General features: G+C 45.8%; 1 protein-coding gene across 5 annotated transcripts in view; it reads right to left on the minus strand.

The window, feature by feature from the left end:
* Positions 1–26,335, minus strand: part of nadk2 (NAD kinase 2, mitochondrial) — a 70,764-nt gene that overhangs the window by 14,973 nt on the left and 29,456 nt on the right. For all 5 annotated transcript variants that reach the window (XM_041185440.1, XM_041185444.1, XM_041185443.1 and 2 more), the window contains 2 exons: positions 12,050–12,105; positions 831–884 (listed from right to left, as the gene is read on the minus strand). In XM_041185440.1, the coding sequence (XP_041041374.1) occupies positions 831–884; positions 12,050–12,105 (110 nt within the window). The remainder of the gene's footprint in view (positions 1–830; positions 885–12,049; positions 12,106–26,335) is intronic.

Raw genomic sequence — 26,335 nt, forward strand, 5'->3', positions numbered from 1 at the left:
GCAGCAGTGTGTACCATCTACAAGATGCACTGCAGGAATTCACCAAGGCTCCTTACACAGCACCTTCCAAACCCATGACCACTACCATCTAGAAGGACAAGGGCAGCAGATAGATGGGAACACCACCACCTGGAAGTTACCCTCCAAGTCACTCACCATCCTGACTTGGAAATATATCACCGTTTCTTCACTGTCACTGGGTCAAAATCCTGGAACTCCCTTCCTAACAGCACTGTGGGTGTACCTACACCACATGGACTGTAGCAGTTCAAGAAGGCAGCTCACCACCACCTTCTCAAGGGCAATTAGGGGTGGGCAATAAATGCTGGCCCAGCCAGCGAAGCCCACATCCTGTGAATGAATTTTTAAAAAGCGCTGAGGGAGTGGTGCAAGGTCGGAGGGTCAGTACTGAGGAAGCACCGGCCTGATGGAGGGGAATATTGTGTAAGCGTTGCACAGTGGGAGGTGCTGCTTTTCAGATAAGGTGTTGAATCAAGACCCTACCTGTTCTCTCAGGTGGTGGTATAAGATTTTGTAACACTATTTTGAGGATGACAGTTAACCCACTTCCAGCAACATTTATCCCTCAACCAACATCACTCAAACCAGAAACTATTCACTGCCTCAGTGCTGCTTGTAGGGGTTTGCAGTGTGCTGCTTTCTACATTACAACAGGAAGTACACCTTCATTGGCTGTAAAAATTTTACACCTCCTGAGGGTGGGAAAGACACTATATAAATGCAAACTTTCTTTTTCCTGCTGTAGAAGATCAAGAGTAGACAGTTTGTTTGTGGGATACCTGTCAAGCTGCAATTCACCTCTCACTCACCTTGTTCCACAAGCTCTCGATTGATGGTCAGATCCACATTACCCTTCTGTTTAGCTAAAACACAGAAACATATGGTTAGTCCATGAAGGGAGGATTCCAGGTACAACCCCAGCAGAACAAAACCCTTCCACTCAGAAACCCAAACTCGAGTGCAGCCAGGCCCAAACCCAGACCTCAGAACCACACCATCCTCCTCCAACTCCTCTCCAATGTCATCCAGCTGGGTGGCTCTGCTCTCGCCTGCTTCATTTCTAATCTATCTATTCATAGCCAGAGAATCACTTGCAATGGCTTCTCTTCCTGCTCCCTTATTGTTATTTCTGGTGACCTCCCAAGGATCTATCCTTGGTTCCCTCTTCCTCATCTACACACTGCCCTTCAATGTCATTATCTGTATGTAGAGCATTAGTTTTCACGTGTACGATGACGACATCCAGCTCTACATCACCACCACCCGTCTCGGCTCCTCGTGTTGCTAAATTATCAGACTGCTGATCTGACATCCAGTACTGGATGAGCAGAAATTTCTTCAAATTTTAGTCCAGGTTCAAACTCTGCTCCCTAGTTACTGACTGCATCCCTCTTCCGGGTAACAGTCTGAGATTAAACCAGTCGGTTCATAACCTTGGTGACCAATCAGCCCTGAGGTGAGAATCTGACCTCACATCAGTGTCATCACTAAGGCTGCTTATTTCCACCTCTGGAACCTTGTCCTATTTATGTTCTGGCTCAGCTCATCTGCCTCTGAAAGCCTCATGTATATAGAAACATAGAAAAATAGGAGCAGCAATAGTCCTTCAACTTATCGAGCCTGCTTTACCATTCCGTATGATCATGGCTGATCCTCCGCTGCCATGCCATACTCCTGCTCTCTCCCCATACCCCTTGATGCCTTGAGTCCAGAAATTTATTTCCATCTTAAATATATTCAGTGACTTGGCCTCCACAGCTCTCTGTGGTAGAGAATTTCACTCTTCGAGTGAAGAGGTTTCTTCTCATCTCAGTCCTAAATGGCCTGCCTCGTATCCTCAGACTGTGACCCCTTGTTCTAGACCCCCCAGCCAGAGGAAATATCATTCCTCTATCAAGGCCTAGTCAGTCCAATCTTTCCTCATACAACAATCCTGCCATCCCAGGAATCAGTCTGGTGAACCTTCGCTGCACTCTCTCTATGGCAAGTATATCCTTTCTTATGTAAGGAGACCAAAACTGCACAACTTGGTGGTCTCACCAAGGCCCTGTACAGCTGCAGTAAGACATCCTTGCTCCTGTACTCAAGTCCTCTCACAATGAAGGGAAGTTTCACCCCTCCTCTAATATACAATCAGTTCTGCTGAAGGGTCATGAGGACTCGAAACGTCAACTCTTTTCTTCTCCGCCGATGCTGCCAGACCTGCTGAGTTTTTCCAGGTAATTCTGTTTTTGTTTTGGAAATATTACATTTGGTTTCCTCATCCAAATAATTGTTATATATTGTGAATAGCTGGGGCCCAAGCACTGATCTCAAGGGTATCCCACTAGTCATCACATGCGACTCCAAAAAAGGCCAATTTATTCCTACTCTGTTTCCTGTCTGTTAACCAATTCTCAATCCATGCCAGTATATCACCCCCAATCCCATGTGCTTTAATTTTACACACTTAACCTCTTATGTGGGACTTTATCAAAAGCTTTCTGAAAATCCAAATACACCACATCCACTGGTTCTCCCTTATCAATTCTGCTAGTTACATCCTCAAAAAACTCCAGTAGGTTTGTCAAACATGATTTCCCTTTCATAAACCCATGTTGACATTGTCTAATCCCATTGGTATTTTCGAAGTGTCCTGTTTCACATCCGTAATAATAGACTCTATCATTTTCCCTACTACTGATGTTAGGCTAACCGGTCTGTAATTCACAGTTTTTTCTCTCCTTTTTTAAATATTGGGGTTACACTTGCCATCCTCCAATTTGCCGGGACTGTTCCAGAATCTACAGAATTTTGGAAAATTACAACCAACGCATCCACTATTTCCAGGGCCACTTCCTTTAGTTCCCTGGGGATTTATTGGCTTTCAGTCCCATGAATTTCTCCAAAACTATTGTTTTAGTAATACTAATTTCCTTCAATTCCTCCTTCTTGCTAGACCCTTGGTTCCCCAGTATTTCTGGGAAGTTATTTGAGTCTTCCTCCGTGAAGACAGAACTAAAGTAGTTGTTTAGTTACTCTGGTATTTCCTTGTTCTCTATTATAAATTCAGCCGTTTCAGACAGTAAGGGACCTACATTTGTCTTCACTGGTCTTTTTCCTTTTAGATACTTATAGAAGCTTCTACACTTCGTTGTTATGCTCCTTGCAAGTTTACTCTCATACTCTATTTTTTCCCTCTTAATCAATCTCTTGGTCCTCCTTTGTTGAATTCTAAACTGCTCCCAATCCTGTGGCAATAGTGAGCTTGCACATGAACGGGGAGAGACCTCATCCTGAGTGAGGCACAGCCAGAGTGAGTGTGGGTATTGGCAATTTGGTGCACAGTGGGAATTTGACGCAGAGGGAAAAAGGTGTTCCTTGCATTTTTTTCTTTGCTATCCAACTTCTAAAATCCTCGGAGCGTGGTCTTGCCCTGCTGCAGCAGCAGAGGCTACAAGGGAAAGAAATGACTGCTAAGTAGTGCGTAAGGTCGGGTAAGTACTTACAACTATTATCGCTTATAGTTTAAGGTCTTTTTTGTGCTTTATAGTTTGTATCTTCTGTAGTAACGAGGATCAGGAAAGAAGGGCCCTAGAGTAATTGATTTAAAAGGTTAAATTTAAAAGGAAAAGTCATGGCAGGAGAGCTCAAAGCCGTGGTGTGCTCCTCGTGCTCCATGTGGGAAGCCGGGGACATTTCCGGTGCCCGGGACCAGCATGTGTGCAGGAAGTGTGTCCAGCTGCAGCTCCTGGAAGCTCAGGTTTCAGAGCTGGAACGGTGGCTGGGGACACTGTGGAGCATCCTCGAGTCTGAGAACATCGTGGATAGCATGTTTAGATAGGTCAGACCACAGCTGAAGGGACTTGAGGAAGGAAGGGAATGGGTGACCACCAGGCAGTCCAAGAGAAACAGGCAGGTAGTTCAGGAGTCCCCTGGGGTCCCGCTCGCAAATCGGTATTCCATTTTGGAGGCTGATGAGGGTGCTGGTACCTCCAGGGAGTGCGGACAGAGCCAAACTTCTGGCACCACAAGCAGCCTGTCTGTACAGGAGGGGAGGAAGAGAGGAAGAGCAATAGTAATAGGGGATTCTATAGTCAGGGGAACAGATAGGTGCTACTGTGGTCATCAATGTGACTCCAGGATGGTATGTTGTCTCCCTGGTACCAGGGTCCAGGATGCCACTGAACGGCTGCAGGGCATCCTGAAGAGGGAGGGTGATAAGGCAGAGGTCATGGTACATGTTGGTACCAATGACATAAGGAGAAAGAGGGCTGAGGTCTTGCATCAAGAATTCAGGGAGTTAGGCAGTAGACTGAAAAGCAGGACCTCTCTGGTTGTAATCTCTGGATTACTCCTAGCGCCACATGCTAGCGAGCTCAGAAATAGGAGAATAGCGCAGGTGAATACGTGGCTTAAGAGTTGGTGCAGGAAGGAGGGTTTTAGATTCCTGGATCACTGGGACTGTTTCTGGGGGTGGGACCTGTACAAGCGGGACGATCTACATCTGAACCAGAGTGGGACTAACAACCTTGCGGGTGGGTTTGCTAGTGCTGTTGGAAGGAGTTTAAACTAATTCGGCAGGGGGAGGGGACACAGAATGTTAGCAGAATAGGGACACATCATAATACAGTAAAACAGTCAAGTCAGAGGGAGTACAGCTGCATTAAGCTTCAAGGGAATAAGGCAAGGCTGGATGGCCTCTACTTTAATGCCAGGAGTATTACAGGGAAAACGGATGAGTTAAGGGTGAGGATTGACATGTGGAATTGTGATATAGTAGCCATCACTGAGACGTGGTTGAGGGAGGGGCAGGATTGGCAGCTCAACATTCCGGAATATAGAACCTTCAGGAAAGACAGGGGAGGGGGTAAAAGAGGAGGAGGCGTTGCATTATTAGTTAAGGAGTCAGTTACTGCGGTAAGGGAAAATGATATCTTGGATGGGGCATCGAATGAAGCTTTGTGGGTAGAGCTTAGGAATAAAAAAGGGGAAGCCACATTGTTAGATGCTTGTTATAAACCCCCAGATAGTCAATGGGAAATTGAGGAGCAAATATGTGCAAATTTGCGGAGGTGTGTAAAAACAATAACAATAGGGTGATTTCAACTTTCCCAAAATTAATTGGGATAGACATAGTGTTCAGGGCTTGGATGGAGTGGGTTTCTTGAAATGTGTACAGGAGAACTTTTTAGGTCAATATGTAGAGGGTCCAACAAGTGATGGCACAGAAACAAAAATACCTGGAAAAACTCAGCAGGTCTGACAGCATCTGCAGAGAGGAATACAGTTAACGTTTCGAGTCTGTATGACTCTTCAACAGAACCGTTCTGTTGAAGAGTCATACGGACTCGAAACGTTAAGTGTATTCCTCTCTGCAGATGCTGTCAGACCTGCTGAGTTTTTCCAGGTATTTTTGTTTCTTTTTTGGATTTCCAGCATCCGCAGTTTTTTGCTTTTATCCAAGTGACGGCACAGTGCTGGACCTAATTCTGGGGACTGAAGCTGGACAGGTGGGGGGGGGGGGAAGAGGGAGAGGAGGGTTCAAAAAGGAAATGGGGAGGGTACAGGCTCAACATGTTCCCTCTTGGGTGATAGGAAGAAGTAACAAGCCCAGAGAACCATGGATGACCAGAAATATTCAGGTTATGATGAGAAGGAAAAAAGAGGCTTTTAGCAGGTACAAGGGAAGGAATCAGTGGAGGCATTAGTGGAGTACAGACAGTGCAGGGTGGAGCTTAAGAAAGCAATTAGGAGACCAAAGAGGGGATATGAGAAAGGTCTGACTGGTAAAAGTAGGGAAAATCCCAAGATATTCTATAAGTATATCAATGGGAAGAGGATAACTAGGGACAGAGTAGGGCCCATAAAGGACCAAGGGAGAGCCAGAGGACATCGGTAGAGTGTTGAATGACTCCTTCACATCCATCTTCACCCAAGAGAATGAGGATGAAGGTATGGAACTCAGGGAGAGAGACTGTGAGGTTCCTGAGTAATTTGATATAGGGAGTGACAAGGTATTGGAAAAGTGGGCAAATCTCCAGGTCTGGATGATTTGTGTCCCAGACTGCGGAGGGAGGCAAGGGAGGAGATCACAGGGGCTCTGACCCAAATTTTTAATTCCTCTTTGACCACAGGGGAGGTGCCAGAGGACTGGAGAACAGCTAATGTGGTTCTGCTATTTAAGAAGGGTTGTAGAGATAAGCCAGGGAACTACAGGCCAGTGAGTCTCACGTCAGTGGTAGGGAAACTATTGAAGAAAATTCTGAAGGAGAGAATCTATCTCCACTTGGAGAGGCAAGGTTTGATCACGGATAGTCAGCATGGCTTTGTCAGAGGGAGGTCATGCCTAACAAATGTGATTGAATTTTTTGAGGAGCTGACCAGGTGTGTAGGTGAGGGTAGTGCAGTTGATGTAGTTTATCTGGATTTCAGCAAAGACTTTGACAAGGTCCCACATGGGAGACTTATAAAGAAGGCAAATGCACATGGGATACAGGGTAATTTGATAAGGTGGATTCAGAATGGGCTTAGTTGTAGGAGACAGAGGATGATGACAGAAGAATGCTTTAGTGACTGACAGCCAGTGTCCAGTGGCGTACCACAGGGATCTGTGCTGGGTCCCCTACTATTTGTCATTTATATAGACGACATAGATGACTATGTGGGGGGAGGATTAGTAAGTTTGCGGATGACACAAAGATTGGCCAGGTGGTTAACAGTGAGGTTGAGTGTCCTGGGCTACAGGAAGATATAGACGGGATGGTCAAATGGGCAGATAAGTGGCAGATGGAATTTAACCCTGAAAAGTGTGAGGTGATACACTCTGGAAGGAGTAATTTGACAAGGAAGTATTCAATGAACGGCATGACACTAGGAAGTTCTGAGGAACAAAGGGTCCTTGGCGTGTGTGTCCATAGATCTCTGAAGGCAGAGGGGCATGTTAGTGCGGTGGTGAAAAAGGCATATGGGACTCTTGCCTTTATCAATCGAGGCATAGATTACAAAAGTAGGGAGGTCATGTTGGGAGTTGTATAGAACCTTGGTGAGGCCACAGCTGGAGTACTGTGTGCAGTTCTGGTCGCCACATTATAGGAAGGATGTGATTACACTGGAGAGGGTGCAGAGGAGATTCACCAGGATGTTGCCTGGGATGAAACATTTAAGTTATGAAGAGAGGTTGGATAGACTTGGGTTGTTTTTGTTGGAGCAGAGAAGACTGAGGGGCGACCTGATCGAGGTGTACAAGATTATGAGAGACATGGATAGGGTGGATAGGGAGCAACTGTTTCCCTTAGTTGAAGGGTCAGTCACGAGGGGACATAAGTTCAAGGTGAGGGGCAGGAGGTTTAGGGGGGATGTGAGGAAAATCTTTTTTACCCAGAGGGTGGTGACGGTCTGGAATGCGCTGCCTGGGAGGGTGGTGGAGGCGGGTTGCCTCACATCCTTTAAAAAGTACCTGGATGAGCACTTGGCATCTCATAACATTCAAGGCTATGGGCCAAGTGCTGGTAAATGGGATTAGGTAGGTAGGTCAGGTGTTTCTAACGTGTTGGTGCAGACTCGATGGGCCGAAGGGCCTCTTCTGCACTGTGATTCTGTGAATAGCAGTGAAGACTTGTGCTCCAGAACTTGCTGCGCCCCTAGCCAAACTGTTCCAGTACAGCTACAACATTGGCATCTACCCGGCTATGTGGAAAATTGTCCAGGTATGTCCTGTGCACAAAAAGTGGGACAAATCGAACAAGGCAAATTACCACCCCATCAGTCAACTCTCGATCTTCAGTAAAATAATGGAAAGGATCATCAACAGTGCTATCAGGCACTTGCTTAGCAATAACCTGTTCACTGATGCTCAGTTTGGGGTCTGCCAGGGCCACTCAGCTCCTGATCTCATTACAGCCTTGGTTCAAACATGGATAAAAGAGCTGAGCTCCAGAGGTGAGGTGAGACTGACTGCCCTTAACATCAAGGCAACATTTGACTGAGTGTGGTATCAAGGAGCCCTAGGAAAACTGGAGTCAATGGGAATCAGGGGGAAAACTCTCTGCTGGTTGGAGTCATACCCAGCACAAAGGAAGATGGTTGTGGTTTTTGGAGATCAGTCATCTCAGCTCCAGGACATCACTGCAGGAGTTCCTCAGGGTAGTGTCCTCGGCCCAACCACCTTCAGCTACTTCATCAATGACCTTCCTTCCTTCATAAGGTCAGAAGTGGGGATGCTCGCTGATGATTGCACAATGTTCAGCTCCATTTGCGACTCCTCAGATACTGAAGCAGTCCATGTCCAAATGCATCAAGACCTGGACAATATCCAGGCTTGGGCTGACAAATGGCAAATAACATTTATGCCACACAAGTGTCAGGCAATCACCATCTCCAACAAGAGAGAATCCAACCATCGCCCCTTGACATTCAATGGCATTACCATTGCCGAATGCCCCACTCTCAGCATCCTGGGGGCTACCATTCACCAGAAACTGAACTGGACTAGCCATATAAATACTGTGACTACAAGAACAGGTCAGAGGCTAGGAATTCTATGGTGAGTAATTCACCACCTGACTCAAAGCCTGGATGAGTGCAGCTCCCACAACACTCAAGAAGCTTGATATTGTTCAGGACAAAGCAGCCGCTTGATTGGCATCACATCCACAAACATTCACTCCCTCCACCACCGATGCACAGTAGCAGCAGTGTGTACCATCTACAAGATGCACTGCAGGAATTCACCAAGCCTTGTTTGACAGCACCTTCCAAACCCACGAGCACTACCATCTAGAAGGACAAGGGCAGCAGATAGATGGGAACACCACCACCTGGAAGTTCCCCTCCAAGTTTCACTCACAATCCTGATTTGGAAATATATCGCAGTTCCTTCACTGTCGCTGGGTCAAAATCCTGGAACTCCCTCCCCTAACAGCACTGTGGGTGTACCTACACCACATGGACTGCAGCGGTTCAAGAAGGCAGCTCACCACCACCTTCTCAAGGGCAACTAGGGATGGGCAATAAATGCTGACCCAGCCAGCGAAGCCCACATCCCATAAATTAATTAAAAAAGCTACTGTTTGGCGGCCTATAGACAACGCCCACTAATGTTTTCCATCCCTTGTTGCTTCTGAGCTCCATCAGACTGACTCGACATCTAGATTTTCTGTGCCAATATCCTCTCTCACTATCGTATTTTATCCTAAACTAACAACACCACACCACCTCCTTTTCCTTTTTGCCTTATCGTCCTAAATATCAAATACTCTTGAATATTCAGTTCCCAGCCTTGGGTCACTCAGCAGCCATGACTCCATAATCGCAATGATATCTTATCCGTTTATATCTATTTGCGCTGTTAATTTGTCTAACTTATCGGGAACGCTTCATGCATTCAGATACAGTAACTTTAGACTTGTCTTTTTAACATTTTTTTGTACTATGGTCCTATTTGCTGCTTGCCCTCATTTCCTCTGCCTTCCACTTCTGCTTTCTACTTATCTCTTTTTCATTCCTAACTTTGTTTTCTTCTCTTGTGTCTCCCTGCTCAGGTTCCCACCCCCCTGCCAGTCTAGTTTAAACCACCCCCCACAACAATACTAGCGAATACCCCGCTATTGGTCCCGGTCCTGCTGGGGTGCAACCTGTCCAGCTTGTACAGGTACTATCTTTCCCAGAGTCGGTCCCAATGCCTCAGGAATCTAAATCCCTCCCTCCTACACCATCTCTCCAACCACACATTCATCTGGTCTATTCTACTACTCCTGATCTCGCAAGCACATGGCGCTGGGAGTAATCCTGAGATTACTACCTTTGAGGTCCTGCTTTTTAATTTATTTCCTAGCTCCCTCTATTCTGTTTTCAGGGCCTCATCCCGCTTTTTACTTATCTCATTGGAACAGATATGGGCCTCTGGCTGTTCAGCCTCCAGAGTGTGACAACCTTGACCCTGGCACCAGAGACACACCATCTTGGTGTCACGTCTGCAGAAAGGTCTATCTGTTCCTCTTACGATAGAATCCCCTATTACTATTGCTCTTCCACTCCTTCCCCTGCCTTGTGCAGCTATGCCGCTGGTGGTTCATGGTCACGGACTTGGTTGTTCTCCCGCAAAACGGAAAATCTGTTGGAGAGGGAGATGGACACAGGGGATTCCTGCATCTACTGTGGTGGGATTTGAACCCACGTCCCCAGAGCATTACCCTGGGTCTCTGGATTACTAGTCCAGCGATAATACCACTACACCACCGCCTCCCCATGTATACTGGTGACCTTCCTTTACTACATACACTTCAGTTTAGATTAAGTAGTGTTTAAAGGCCAATTTTTACTTTAAAGATTGGACAGTAGAAATACTCACCAGGTCCTACTTACCAAGGCCATGGCTCCCCTTGCACTAGCTCCTGATCCTGCTGGGGTCTCAGGCCTTGTTCCCCTCGCTCTTTAAGGCTACTGCTCCTCTCTCATTATCAAATGCTAAAAGCAAAGGAGCACCTCTTTCCTTTCCTCCTCTCGCTCCCAGCACTCTATTCCAACTCACACTAAGTTGTCTGGCTTTATGTGCCCTGTTAATAGAGCTGCTGACCCAGCTACAGAGGAACCAGTTCCAGCTGCTGCTTCAATTATCTAAGTCCAACTGCTCACCCCGTGGTGACCTTGGTAAAACCCTGCTTAAGGCTGGGAACTTCAGAATTTAAACTGTAGATTTCAGTTAAATGCTAACTTCAAACAAAATTAGATTTTTACAAAAAGATTTTTAAAAATTAACACTGTGGATGCAGGAAATCTGAAATTAAATCAAAATGGCTGGAAAAACTCAGCAGGTCTGGCAGCATCTGTGGAGAGGGAAACAAGGTTAACAGTTCAAGTCTGTGTGACCCTTCTTCAGAGCTGAAGGGAAGTAGAAATGTGATAGATTTTATACTGTTTAAGAGGGGGTGGAGCAAGACAGAAGGTCAGGGATAGGTGGGAGCTAAGGAGAGATTGACATGGACACAAGACAAAGGGAGTGTTAATGGCAGTGGTAAGAGTTAAAGAAGGTGCTGATAGTGGCTAAAGGTAAGAAAGCAGAATGTGATAATAGCAGAACAAGGGTCAGCGCTTTGGGAAAGTGTAATGTAGCAACTGGTGGCAGATGGCCCTGTGTGGAAGGGTGGGTTAGGAAAAAGGATTTAAAAAAAGAATAAATACATTTTTAAAAATGGATTAAACAAAGAGGTAAAGATGGAAGAGAGAGTTCATAGTCTGAAGCTGTTGGAACTCAGTGTTAAGTCTGGAAGGCTGTAAAGTGCTTTCAGAGCACTGACTCTTGTTCTGCTATTAATACATTCTGCTATCTTACTTTTTTGCCACTATCAGCACATTCTTTAGTCTTTAACACTACCATTAATGCTTCCTTTGTCCTGTGTCCATGTCACCTTTGTCAAATTTCTCCTTAGCTCCCACCTATCCCTGTCCTTCTATCCAGCTTCACCTGCTCCACCCCATTTAAACACTATCAATTTCGTCACATCTCTACTCCTCTTTAGCTCTAAAGAAGTCTTACAGACTCAATATGTTAACTCTATTTCTCTCTCCAGGTGCTGCCAGACCTGTTGAGTTTTTCCACCATTTTCAGTTTTATTTTTTAAAATTAAGACTCCTTACTCAGCATCTTCCAGTGCCCAGTCTGCTGCCTTTCACCTGTCAGCTGTGTTCACTGACCTACGCTGGCTCCTGCCAAGTGATGCCTCGGTTTTAATTCTCATCCTTGGTTAAAAGTCCCTCCTTGAAACAGCCCCTCTCCTTACCAAGGTCTGAAATGCACTGAGTGTGTGGTGGATCAGGTTCAGTCATGGCCATGAAAAGGGAATTGGGTAAACGTCTGAAGAGAAAAAATGTTCAGGGTTACGGGGAATAGGACTAGCTGAGTTGTTTCTGCAGAGTCAGCAGCGGCATCATGGGTCAAATGATCTCCTTCTGAGCTATAACCTTTCTGATTCTCTCTATAATCTCCTCCAGCCCTCCTGTATGTGGAGAGAGTTTCTCAGACCAACTCACCATTCACAGTGCCACTCACCAATAGACAGAAGGTCTTCCACTTCCTGACAGGCCAATCTGTTAATATTGTAGGACCTGAGAGCAAAGAAATAAGAGTCATATACTGCAGCACCCACAATCTATAATCACACCCCTTCTCTCCACACGACCCACAGGTACCACCACGCCCAGGTATACACTCACCCCTTCTTTCCACACGACCCACAGGTACCAGCACACCCAGGTATACACTCACCCCTTTTCTCCACATAACCCACAGGTACCACCACGCCCAGGTATACACTCACCCCTTCTCTCCACATGACCCACAGGTACCACCACGCCCAGGTATACACTCACTCCTTCTCTCCACACGACCCACAGGTACCAGCACACCCAGGTATACACTCACCCCTTCTCTCCACACGACCCACAGGTACCACCACGCCCAGGTATACACTCACCCCTTCTCTCCACACGACCCACAGGTACCAGCACACCCAGGTATACACTCACCCCTTTTCTCCACATGACCCACAGGTACCAGCACACCCAGGTATACACTCACCCCTTTTCTCCACATAACCCACAGGTACCACCACGCCCAGGTATACACTCACCCCTTCTCTCCACATGACCCACAGGTACCACCACGCCCAGGTATACACTCACTCCTTCTCTCCACACGACCCACAGGTACCAGCACACCCAGGTATACACTCACCCCTTCTCTCCACATGACCCACAGGTACCACCACGCCCAGGTGTACACTCACCCCTTCTCTCCACACGACCCACAGGTACCAGCACACCCAGGTATACACTCACCCCTTTTCTCCACATGACCCACAGGTACCAGCACACCCAGGTATACACTCACCCCTTTTCTCCACATAACCCACAGGTACCACCACGCCCAGGTATACACTCACCCCTTCTCTCCACATGACCCACAGGTACCACCACGCCCAGGTATACACTCACTCCTTCTCTCCACACGACCCACAGGTACCAGCACACCCAGGTATACACTCACCCCTTCTCTCCACATGACCCACAGGTACCACCACGCCCAGGTGTACACTCACCCCTTCTCTCCACATGACCCACAGGTACCAGCACGCCCAGGTATACACTCACCCCTTTTCTCCACGTAACCCACAGGTACCACCACGCCCAGGTATACACTCACCCCTTTTCTCCACGTAACCCACAGGTACCAGCACACCCAGGTATACACTCACCCCTTTTCTCCACATAACCCACAGGTACCAGCACGCTCAGGTATACACTCACCCCTTCTCTCCACATAACCCACAGGTACCAGCACACCCAGGTATACACTCACCCCTTTTCTCCACATGACCCACAGGTACCAGCACACCCAGGTATACACTCACCCCTTCTCTCCACATAACCCACAGGTACCAGCACACCCAGGTATACACTCACCCCTTTTCTCCACATGACCCACAGGTACCAGCATGCCCAGGTATGCACTCACCCCTTCTCTCCACATAACCCACAGGTACCAGCATGCCCAGGTATACACTCACTCCTTTTCTCCACATAACCCACAGGTACCACCATGCCCAGGTATACACTCACTCCTTTCTCTCCACATAACCCACAGGTACCAGCATGGCCAGGTATACACTCACTCCTTTTCTCCACATAACCCACAGGTACCACCATGCCCCGGTATACACTCACCCCTTCTCTCCACATAACCCACAGGTACCACCATGCCCAGGTATACACTCACTCCTTTCTCTCCACATAACCCACAGGTACCAGCATGCCCAGGTATACACTCACCCTTTCTCTCCACATGACCCACAGGTACCAGCACGCCCAGGTATACACTCACTCCAGCCTGCCAACACTAAACAACTGTGAGAGCGGTCACATTGTGTGAATGTAAAAATTTGCAAACTTAGTCACTGTGGAATCACTAATATGTGGTATTGGGTAAGTATATTTTAAACCGAAACTTAAATTAACTTTCTGAATTTAAATGAGGACTTTAAAAACTGTAAATTAAATTGCACTAACTTGGCTGGGAGGTGGGAGAGAGAGATAGCACTAGAGTAATAAATAGTCAGGTGGCGTCAGGGTAAGAGGGAATGCTGTAAGGTTTATAGGAAGGTTACAGTGGATGTATGTAAAGGCATGGAGGGTGTTCAGTAAAGTGAGGGAGCTGCAGGTACAGATAGCGAACTAAGTATGTGATTCTGGCTACCAGAGGCTCAAAAAAAGCGGGCAGGCCTGGGAACTAATTATTCCCGGATACAAGATGTTCAAAGAAGATAGGGAAGGAAAGAAAGGAGAACATAAGAAACAGGAGTAGATGGTTCAGCTCGTCGAGTCTGCTCCACCATTCAACACGATCGGGCCTGATCTTGGGCTTTGGCTCCATTTATTCCCCACCCCCCAAATCCCTTAATTCCCCTAGAAAGCAAAAATCTGTCTATCCCAGCCTTAAATATATTCACCAATGGAGCATCCATAACCCTCTGGGGTAGAGAATTCCAAAGGTTCACAACCCTTTGAGTGAAGAATTTTCTTTTCATCTCAGTCCTAAATAACCTGAACATAAACATGTACAAATTTCATGCTTTCCTATTCTTTTGAACAAAGTGAATAATTTCACACTTCCCCACATTATACTTCATTAGCCACCTTGTTGTCTGCTCACTCAACCTGTTTATGTCTCTTTGTAGCCTCTTTGTGTCCTCCTCACAACTTACATTCCTAATCTAGCTTTCTATCATCAGCAAGCTTAGATACAATACTCTCTGTCTCTTTGTCCAAGTCATTATATTAGATTATAAGTAGTCAAGGCCCCAACACTGACCCTTGTGGCACTCCACCAGTCACAGCCTGCTTGAAAATGCCCCATTTATCCCTACTCTCTGTCTCCTATCTGTTAATCAATCCTCTATCCATGCTAATAGATTACTCGCCAACTCCATGAGCCCTTAACCGCATGTTTTAACCTTTTGTGTGGCACCTTACTGAATGCCTTTTGGAAATCCAAGCATACTACATCTATAAAAGTAGGGAGATCATGTTGGAGTTGTATAGAACCTTGGTGAGGCCACAGCTGGAGTACTGTGTGCAGTTCTGGTCGCCACATTATAGGGAGGATGTGATTGCACTGGAGGGGGTGCAGAGGAGATTTACCAGGATGTTGCCTGGGATGAAACATTTAAGTTATGAAGAGAAGTTGGATAGACTTGGGTTGTTTTCGTTGGAGCAGAGAAGACTGAGGGGCGACCTGATCAAGGTGTACAAGATTATGAGGGGCATGGACAGGGTGGATAGGGAGCAGCTGGTCCCCTTAGTTGAAGGGTCAGTCACAAGGGGACATAAGTTCAAGGTGAGGGGCAGGAGGTTTAGGGGGATGTGAGGAAAATCTTTTTTACCCAGAGGGTGGTGAAAGTCTGGAATGCGCTGCCTGGGAGGGTGGTGGAGGTGGGTTGCCTCTGGGCCAAGTGCTGGTAAATGGGATTAGATAGGTAGGTCAGGTGTTTCTCACATGTCGGTGCAGACTCGATGGGCCAAAGGGCCTCTTCTGCACTGTGAGATTCTGTGATACTGGTTCCCTTTTATCTGCCCTATTAGTTACATTGCTTCATTCTTTTACAGGGGTTGCTAGCAAGACCAGCATTTGTTGCACGTCCCTAACTGCTCTTGAACTGAGTGGCTTGCTTGGCCATTTCAGAGGGCAGATAAGAGTCAACCACATTGCTGTGGGTCTGGAGTCACATATAGGCCAGAATGGATAAGGATGGCAAATTTCCTTCCCCAAAGGACATTAGTGAACCAGATGGATTTTTACAACAATCAATGGTACTTGTCATGGTTACCGTTACTGAGGCTAACTTTCAATTGTGGATTTATTAATTGAATTTAAATTCCACCAGCTGCCTTGGTGGGGTCTGAATCTATGTCCCCAGAGCATTAGCCTGGGGCTTCTCGATTATTAATCCAGTGAAATTATCACTCTGCCACCATCTCCTACATCATCAAAAAAAAACATCAGACACTATTTCCCTTTTGTAAAACCACTGACTTGTTATAATCATACTATGCTTTTTGAAGTGCATTGTTAAGACTTCCTTAATAATAGATTCCACACTTTTCTGATGACTGATGTCAGGCTAACAGGCCTGCAGTTCCCAGTTTCTCCCTCCCTCCTTTTTTAAATAGCTTACTTAAATAGCTCAGTAAGTGTCAGTGTTACATTTGCTAACTTCCAATCCACTGGAAATGTTCTAAAATCTAGAGAGCTTTGGAAATCATACCCAGCACACCCACTATCTCTGCAACGATCTCTTTTAGAATAGAAGCTAAATACTGCAGGTGCTGGAAATCTGAATGGAAAACAGAAAATGCTGGAAAAACTCAGCAGGTCTGGCAGCATCTGTGATGAGAGAAACAGAGTTAACGTTTCGAGTCCGTATGACTCTTCTCCAGAGAGGGGGTACGCTCATTAAAAGCTCCCTGAAGGCACAGAGCTTCCTTAGGGAGCTGAAGATGTAAAAATTAAAAATAAAGATTAGAAAAATAAGGCAAACATGTCCCCGTGGGACTCTGTGACATGAGCAGAGACATGTTAAAAAGGAGTTTAAACATTTATTTTACTATTTTTAAGATTTGCTGTTGGAAACCTCATCCTGTCTGTGGATGAGGTTTCACAAAAAATATAAAGGCTGCCTGGCCTATTCACCCACGGGCAGTGGAAAGTTCAAATTAATTAATGGATTAATGGGCTTAATAACCCTCTTAATTGTGAGTGGGCGTGCTGCCAACTCTCACGAGCATCTGCTGACCAAAATATCCCACAATGATATTGGGACGTGCCCGCTGTCAAGCTGAAAACATTGCCCCAACGCTGTCTCTCTCTCCACAGCTGCTGCATCCAAACCAGCAACCACTACCATCTAGAAGGGCAAGGGCAGCAGATAGATGGGAACACCACCATCTGGAAGTTCCCCTCCAAGTCACACACCATCCTGATTTGGAAATATATCACTGTTCCTTCACTGTCACTGGGTCAAAATCCTGGAACTCCCTCCCTAACAGCACTGTGGGTGTACCTACACCACATGGACTGCAGCGGTTCAAGAAGGCAGCTCACCACCACCTTCTCAAGGGCAACTAGTGATGGGCAATAAATGCTGGCCCAGCCAGCGAAGCTCACATCACATAAAAATTTTTTTTAAAAAACTCTCCCGTCGTGTTGTGTGGCATTACCACCGTGCTAAATGGGATAGATTTCAAACTGATCTAGCAACTCAAGACTGGGCATCCATGAGGTGCTGTGGACCATCAGCAGCAGCAGAATTGTACTCAAACACAATCTGTAACCTCATGGCCTGACATATCCCCCACTCTAACATTACCATCAAGCCAGGGGATCAACCCTGGTTCAATGAAGAGTGCAGGAGGGCATGACAGGAGCAGCACCAGGCTTACCTAAAAATGAGGTGCCAACCTGGTGAAGCTATAACACAGGACTATTTGCATGCCAAACAGCATAAGCAGCAAGTAATAGACAAAGCTAAGCAATCCCACAACCAACGGATCAGATCTAAGCTCTGCAGTCCTGCCACATCCAGTTGTGAATGGTGGTGGACAATTAAACAACTCACTGGAGGAGGAGGCTCCACAAATATCCCCATCCTCAATGATGGAGGAGCCCAGCACATCAGTGCAAAAGATAAGGCTGAAGCATTTGCTACAATCTTCAGCCAGAAGTGTCAAGTGGATGATCCATCTCAGCCTCATCCGGAGGTCCCCAGCATCACAGATGCCAGTCTTCAGCCAATCCGAAGATTTGTGCTCCAGAACTTGCCGCACCCCTAGCCAAGCTGTTCCAGTACAACTACAACACTGGCATCTACCCGGCTATGTGGAAAATTACCCAGGTATGTCCTGTACACAAAAAGCAGGACAAATCCAACAAGGCCAATTACCGCCCCATCAGTCTACTTTCCATCAGCAGTAAAGTAATGGAAGGGGTCATCAACAGTGCTATCAAGCAGCATTTGCTTAGCAATAACCTGCTCACTGACACCCAGTTTGAGTTCTGCCAGGGCCACTCAGCTCCTGACCTCATTACAGCCTTGGTTCAAACATGGACAAAAGAACTGAACTCCCGAGGTGAGGTGAGAGTGACTCCCTTGGCATCAAGGCAGCATTTGACTGAGTGTGACATCAAGAAGCCCTAGCAACACTGGAGGCAATAGGAATCAGGGGGAAAGCTCTCTGCTGGTTGGAGTCATACCTAGCACAAAGGAAGATGGTTGTGGATGTTGGAGGTCAGTCATCTCAGCTCCAGGACATCACTGCAGGAGTTCCTCAGGGTAGTGTCCTCGGCCCAACCATCTTCAGCTGCTTCATCAATGACCTTCCTTCCATCATAAGGTCAGAAATGGGAATGTTCGCTGATGGTTGCACAATGTTCAGCACCATTCGCGACTCCTCAGATACTGAAGCAGTCCATGTCCAAATGCAGCTACAGCTGGACAATATACTGGGCTGACAAGTGGCAAGTAACATCCACAACACACAAGTGCCAGGCAATGACCATCTCCAACAAGAGAGAATCTAACCATCTTCCCTTGACATTCAATGGCATTACCATCACTGAATCCCCCACTATCAACGTCCTGAGGGTTACCATTGACCAGAGACTGAACTGGACTAGCCATATAAATACTGTGGCTACAAGAGCAGGTCAGAGGCTGGGGTTCTCCAGAGAGTAACTCACTCCTGACTCCCCAAAGCCCATCCACCATCTACAAGGCACAAGTCAGGAGTGTGATGGAATACTCTCCGCTCACCTGGATGAGTGCAACTCCCACAACACTCAAGATGCTTGACACCATCCAGGACAAAGCAACCCGCTTGATTGGCATCACATCCACCACCGACACACATGTACTTAGATTTCCAGAAGGTGTTTGATAAAGTGCCACATCAAAGGTTATTGCAAAAAATAAAAGCTCATGGTGTAGGGGGCGTCATTTGGCATGGATAGAAGATTGGCTGGCTTACGGGAAACAGAGAGTATCCATAAATGGGTCTTTTTCTGGTTGGCAGGATGTAATGGGTGGTGTGCCACAGGGATCAGTGCTGGGCCTCAACTTTTTACAATTGTTATAAATAACTTGGATGAACGAACCGGAGATATGGTTGCTAAATTTACTGATGACACAAGGATAGGTAGGAAAGTAAGTTGTGTCTCGGAAATATATCGCCACTCCTTCACTGTCACCGGGTCAAAATCCTGGAACTCCCTCCCTAACAGCACTGTGGGTGTACCTACACCACATGGACAGCAGCGGTTCAAGAAGGCAGCTCACCACCACCTTCTCAAGAACAATTAGGGATGGGCAATAAATGCTGGCCCAGCCAGTGACACCCACATCCCGTGAACAAATACAAAAAAGGACATAAGGAGGTTACAAAGGGAAATTGACAGGGTAAGTGAGTGGGCAAAGACCTGGGAAATGGAGTATAATTTGGGAAAGTATGAAATTGTCCATTTTGGCAGGAAGAATAAAAGAGAAGCATATTACCTAAATGGTGAGAGATTGCAGAGCTCTGAGATACAGAGGGATCTGGGTGCCCTGGTGCATGAATCACAAAAGGTTAGCATGCTGGTACAGTAGGTAATGAGGAAAGCTAATAGAATGTTATCATTTATGTGAGAGGAATTGATCACAAAAGTAGGGAGGTTATGCTTCAGTTGTACAGGGCACTGGTGAGACCACATCTGGAGTAGTGTGTACAGCACTGGTCTCCTTATTTAAGGAAGGATGTACATGCATTAGAAGCAGTTCAGAGAAGGTTTACCAGACTAACACCTGGAATGGACGGGTTGTCTTATGAGGAAAGGTTGGACAGGTTAGGCTTGTATCCACTGGAGTTTAGAAGAGTAAGAGGCGACTTGACTGAAACATGTAAGGTCCTGAGAGGTGTTGACAGGATGGATGTGGAGAGGATGTTTCCTCTTGTGGGAGAATCTAGAACTAGGGGTCACTGTTTTAAAAATAAGGGGTCACCCATTTAGAACAGAGATGAGGAGAAAGTTTTTCTCTCAGAGGGCTGAGTGTCTTTGGAATTCTTTTCCTCAAAAGACGGTAGAAGCAGTCTTTGAATATTTTTAAGGCAGAGCTAGATAGAATCTTGAGTAACAAGGGGGTGAAACAATATCGGGATTGGCCATCAGCGATGATCTTATTGAAAGGCGGAACAGGCTTGAAGGGCCGAGTGGCCTACTCCTGCTCTTAGTTCGTATGTTTGTATGTAGTGTGTACCATCTATAAAGATGCACTGCAACAATACACCAAGTCTCCTTTAATAGCGCCGAGCAGCAGGTGCATGGGAACACCAGAGCTTGCAAGTTCCCCTCCAAGCCATCATCCTGTCTGGAAATATATCACTGTTCCTTCACTGTTGTTGGGCCAAAATCCTGGAACTGCCTCCCTAACAGCTCTGTGGGTGTACCTACACCACATGGACTGCAGCAGTTCAAGGAGGCAGCTCACCACCACCTTCTCAAGGGCAATTAGTAATGGACAATAAAAAATATTGGCCTAGCCAGCGACACCCACATCCCATGAAAGAATTAAAAAAAACAATCTCTGGATACGGGATTGAAACCCTGCGAGGTGGGTTGTCTGTCCGAATTGGAGTGACTTTTGGGGAGAATTTCAAGGCTAGATCTTCAACGGTGAAGTCTAGAGTCCATTGTGAGAGAGACAGAGTTGCAACGAGGTTGATTGACGCAGTGTTTACTGATGTCTAGGTGGGTTGTTGAGAAATCCGTGGACTCTGTCTTGTTTGCATATGCCATTTATTGTGCAATGTGGTGTGTTCAACCACAGTCTGCTTGTTAATTCACATGTAGCTCATATTTACCCTGAATGCTACAGTATAAGATAGATATTGTAAACTGTTTTATCTTTCTGACCGCGTATTGTAAAGTTTATTTCAGTTTGTTCAAAACCCATGGAATCTTGTGACTTTATTTTGGTAGCAGGTGTCTTGAATCTGCTTTAAAGAAAACGTTATTGGTTTCTAACCTGATCTTAACAAAACCTTGGGGGGCCTGGCACAGGGTCATAACACAAACTGGGGGCTTTATGGGACAATGGCATAAATTGGGGGCTCTGATGAGGTTTCGAATTCACAGACAAACATGGGTGCTGGGACTAGTTGAGGTTAAAGTTGATAAGGTGTCCATGGTGAATTCGACTAGAGAGATGATGGATGCATTGGTGGTTATCTTTCAAAATTCCAGAGATTCTGGAAAGGTTGCTGCAGGCTGGAAAGTCACAATGTAACCCCACTATTTAAGAAGGGAAGGAGAGAGAAAACAGAGAGCTACAGTTCGGTTAATTTGATGTCTGTGTTAGGGAAAATGTTAGAATCTATTATAAAGGATATGATAACTAGACACTTGGAAAATAATGAGGAGTTTGGGCAGAGTCAACAAGCATTTATGAAAGGGGAATCGTGTTTGACGAACTTGTTGAGAATTTTGCAAGGATGTTACCTGTAGCCTAGATAAAGGAGAACCAGTGGATGTGGCGTATTTAGATTTTCAGGAGGCTTTTGATAACAGGAGGTTAGTAAACAAAGTTAGAGAATATGGGATTGGGGGTAATAACTGCTATGGATTGAGAATTGGTTAAAAGATAAAAACAGAATAGGGATAAACGGGCCATTCTCAGGATGGCAGATCAGTGCTAGGTCCACAGCTATTCACAATCTACATAAATTCACTTAGGCAGTGGTGAATCTTTGGAATTCTCTACCCCAGGGGCTGTGGAAGCTCAATCATTGAGCATGTTCAAGACAGAGATCGATAGATTTCTGGAGACTAATGACATCAAGGAAAGTGGCACCAAGGTAGCTGATCGGCCATGATTTGATTGAGTGGTGGAGCAGACTCGATGGGCCAAATGGCCGCCTCCTGCTCCTTTGTTCCTAAGATTGAAAAGCAGAATAGCTTTGTCAGAGGCTACTATATTTCTGGAGGGGAACAATTTATCCCTGAGTGATTTGCAACAGATAACCAAGGCTAGCATAAGAGTTAAAGTTAGAGTTAAAAGTAGGGGTTAAGAATGCAGATTTAACTGAGATAATACGACATTTGGAATTGGAAGAAAAGCCTGCCACAGGTATAACACAACTTGAATTAGCTAGAATTTAGCTGCAAATGAAGTAGCTCAAGATAGAAAAAGGAAAAGAAATTAAAAACTTGTACTTGAAAAAGAGAGTTGGGGGAGGTGGTGGTACTGTCGCTGGACTAGTAATCCAGAGACCCAGGGTACTGCTCTGGGGATCCGGGTTCGAATCCCACCACAGCAGATGGTGAAATGTGAATCCAATAGCAATCCGGAATTAAAGATCTGACGATGACCCTGAAACCTTTGCCGATTGTTGCGAAAAACCTATCTGGTTCCTTCAATTTAGGGAATGTGGCTCAGGTATTGAGGGGAATTGTCTCTTGAATACTGCTAAAGTGACTCAGGGTGCTAGAGGTTTGGTCTTGAAGGGACATTGTTCTCTTACTCCTCCAACAAAACAAGGAAACAAATTTTGAGACAGGCTGAGAGATCAGTCATTGATGGTCCTGATGATACAATCTGTGTTCCAGATGTTTTGATGAATGAAAATGTAATAGAGGGTTTTCATGGGATTTATGAACCTGTTCCCTTTTTTTATTCGTTTACGTGATGTGGGCTTCACTGGCTGAGCCAGCATTTATTGCCCATCCCTAATTGCCCTTGAGAAGGTGGTGGTGAGCTGCCTTCTTGAACTGCTGCAGTCCATGTGGTGTAGGTACACCCACAGTGCTGTTCCAGGATTTTGACCCAGCGACAGTGAAGGAACGGCGATATATTTCCAAGTCAGGATGGTGAGTGACTTGGAGGGGAACTTCCAGGTGGTGGTGTTCCCATCTATCTGCTGCCCTTGTCCTTCTAGATGGTAGAGGTTGTGTTGGAAGGTGCTGTCCAAGAAGTCTTGGCGAATTCCTGCAGTGCATCCTGTAGATGGACACACTGCTGCTACTGTGGGTCGGTGGTGGAGGGAGTGAATGTTTGTGGATGTGGAGCCAATCAAGAGGGCTGCTTTGTCCTGGATGGTGTCAAGCTTCTTGAGTGTTGTGGGAGTTGCACTCATCCAGGCAAGTGGGGAGTATTCCATCACACTCCTGACTTGTGCCTTGTAGATGGTGGACAGGCTTTGGGGAATCAGAAGGTGAGTTACTCACCTCAGGATTCCTAGCCTCTGACCTGCTCTCATAGCCACAGTATTTATATGGCTGGTCCAGTTCAGTTTCTGGACATTGGTAACCCTCACGATGTTGATAGTAGGGGACTCAGAGATGGTGATGCCATTGAACATCAAGGGGCAATGGTTAGATTCTCTCTTGTTGGAGATGGTCATGGTCTGGCACTTGTGTGGCATAAATGTTACTTGCCACTTGTCAGTCCAAGCCTGGATATTGTCCAGATCTTGCTGCATTTGGACACGGACTGCTTCAGTATCTGAGGAGTCGTGAATGGTGCTGAACATTGTGCAATCATCAGTGAACATCTCCACTTCTGACCTTATGAAGGAAGGAAGGTCATTGATGAAGCAGCTGAAGATGGTTGGGCCGAGGACACTACCCTGAGGAACTCCTGCAGTGATGTCCTGGAGCTGAGATGACTGACCTCCAACAACCACAACCATCTTCCTTTGTGCTAGGTATGACTCCAACCAGCAGAGAATTTCCCCCCTGATTCCCATTGACTCCAGTTTTGTGAGGGACCCTTAATGCCACACTCTGTCAAATGCTGCCTTGATGTCAAGGGCAGTCACTCTCACCTCACTTCTGGAGTTCAGCTGTTCTGTCCAAGTTTGAACCAAGGCTGTAATGAGGTCAGGAGCTGAGTGGCCCTGGCAGAACCCTAACTGAGTGTCAGTAAGCAGGTTATTACTAAGCAAGTGCCACTTGATAGCACTGTTGATGACCCCTTCCATCACTTTACTGATGATGGAGAGTAGACTGATGGGGTGGTAATTGGCCGGGTTGGATTTGTCCTGTTTTTTGTGTACAGGACACACCTGGGCAAATTCTCACACAGCCGGGTAGATGCCAGTGTTGTAGCTGCACTGGAACAGCTTGGCTAGGGGCACAGCAAGTTCTGGAGGACAAGTCTTCAGTACTATTGCCGGAATATTGTCAGGGCCCATAGACTTTGCAGTATCCAGTGCCTTCAGCTGTTTCTTGATATCACGTGGAGTGAATTGAATTGGCTGAAGACTGGCATCTGAATGCAGGGGACCTCCGGAGGAGGCCGAGATGGATCATCCACTTGGAACTTCTGGCTGAAGATTATAGCTAATGCTTCAGCCTTATCGTTTGCACTGATGTGCTGAGCTCCCCCATCATTGAGGATGGGGATATTTGTGGAGCCTCTTCCTTCAGTGAGTTGTTTAATTGTCCACCACCATCCATGACTGGATGTAGCAGGACTGCAGAGCTTAGATCTAATTGTTTGGTTGTGGGATCGCTTAGCTCTGTCTATCACTTGCTGCTTATGCTGTTTGGCACACAAGTATTCCTGTGTTATAGCTTCACCAGGTTGACACCTCATTTTTAGGTATGCCTGGTGCTGCTCCTGTCATGCCCTCCTGCACTCTTCATTGAACCAGGGTTGATCCCCTGGCTTGATGGTAATGGGGGATATGCTGGGCTGCGAGGTTATAGTTGTGGTTGAATATAATTCTGCTGCTTCTGATGGCCCACAGCACCTCATGAATGCCTAGTCTTGAGTTGCTCGATCTGTTTGGAATCTATCCCATTTAGTGCGATGGTAGTGCCACACAACACTACCACTGTGCTAAAGGTGTTAGATTTTGAACAGATCTAATAAGGTCAGTTTATGAAGTGATTTAGTAAACAAAATTGTTACTATAGCCATTGTTCCCAGTTTGCATATTGAAGAGATAGATTTGATATTGGGTAATGATTTGGACAAGATAGACATGGTAACTGTTGTGCTGCTGCAGTTGGCTGATCAAACTCCTAAAAATTACTGTGGTCAAATACGAGAAGCTTATCGCCAAAAACGAGCAATTGAAGGAAGGGCTGATTGGTGTAGAGAACCAAATTTCAAACACAAAAGATGAGTTTGCTCATGAAAACGAGAACTGGTGAGAATACCAGAGTGTTAGTCACAGGGAAACTTGTAGAGGCAAATTCAACAAAGATAGATCTTCAATTAGAACTTGGCGAACTCCCAGTATCAGAAATCTCGAGTAAAGCAAGAAAACCGCTTTGGATAGGAAAAGGAATTGCTGATGAATCAGAACAGTTGGCTGAATGCAGAATTAAAAACCAAGACTGGTGAACAGTTGGTTGTGAAAAGAACAATGAAGTTCATGAACTCTGATGCAATCAGGAGAACAAAATGGATGAGATGTGCAGAATGGAGCTGGAACTGTCCAGACTTTAAAAGCAGATAAGGAAAATTTGAAGAAACAGATTGAGGGCCTAATGAATGAATTGGAAGAGTCTAAGGAGCAATTAGTAACCATGGAGGAAAGATTCCCAAATGAGCAGAAAGCCCATGAGAAGTGCTTAAATTTGTATAAAGGTTCCAAAGATGATTCTGAAACAAAGGCAACTGAACTGACCAGAGCAGTTGCTGAGCTGAATGAAAAGATTAATAAACTTGGAAAAGAATTGGAAGATAAGAGAGTAAAGAAATATTTGGATAAAATTGTGAAAGAAGTGGAGTTGAAGCTTCCATATTTGGAATGCCAGTGAGAAGAACATGAACGTGTGCAGAAGGATGTAGCATCTCTCGGATAAACTAGAAAATTACTTCAGTAATGGGAGAAAACCTCTCTTGTACAGATTTATTCTTCTGATGTGGATCAAAACCATGAAATGACAAAATCTGTTATGAAGAAAGTGAGTGAAAAAGATAATTTTGAAGTTGGAGTCAATCACACTTACATGATTTCCATGGCAAACATGAAGGGCCCATTGAGGGCATGTCTCCATTAACAGAGGAGAGGAGTAAAAAAAAAAAACCCAGCTTCATCTGTATTACAGTTGAGAAACTATGGGAAAGTCATTTGTATCATATTGCGTGACTAATCTGCACCCATATGTGAAAAGGAGAAGGCTGCTAGGGTATTGGTTTGTGGTTACACCAGAATGGTTAAAAGCCCCAGTACCAAATAGAAACGGCCAGGATGTTTCTAAAGAAAACTTCACTATCTTTGGTTGACCATGAAAAGA

This window comes from Carcharodon carcharias, chromosome 4 (genome assembly GCF_017639515.1).
Source record: "Carcharodon carcharias isolate sCarCar2 chromosome 4, sCarCar2.pri, whole genome shotgun sequence".
NCBI classification, from domain to species: Eukaryota; Metazoa; Chordata; class Chondrichthyes; order Lamniformes; family Lamnidae; genus Carcharodon; species Carcharodon carcharias.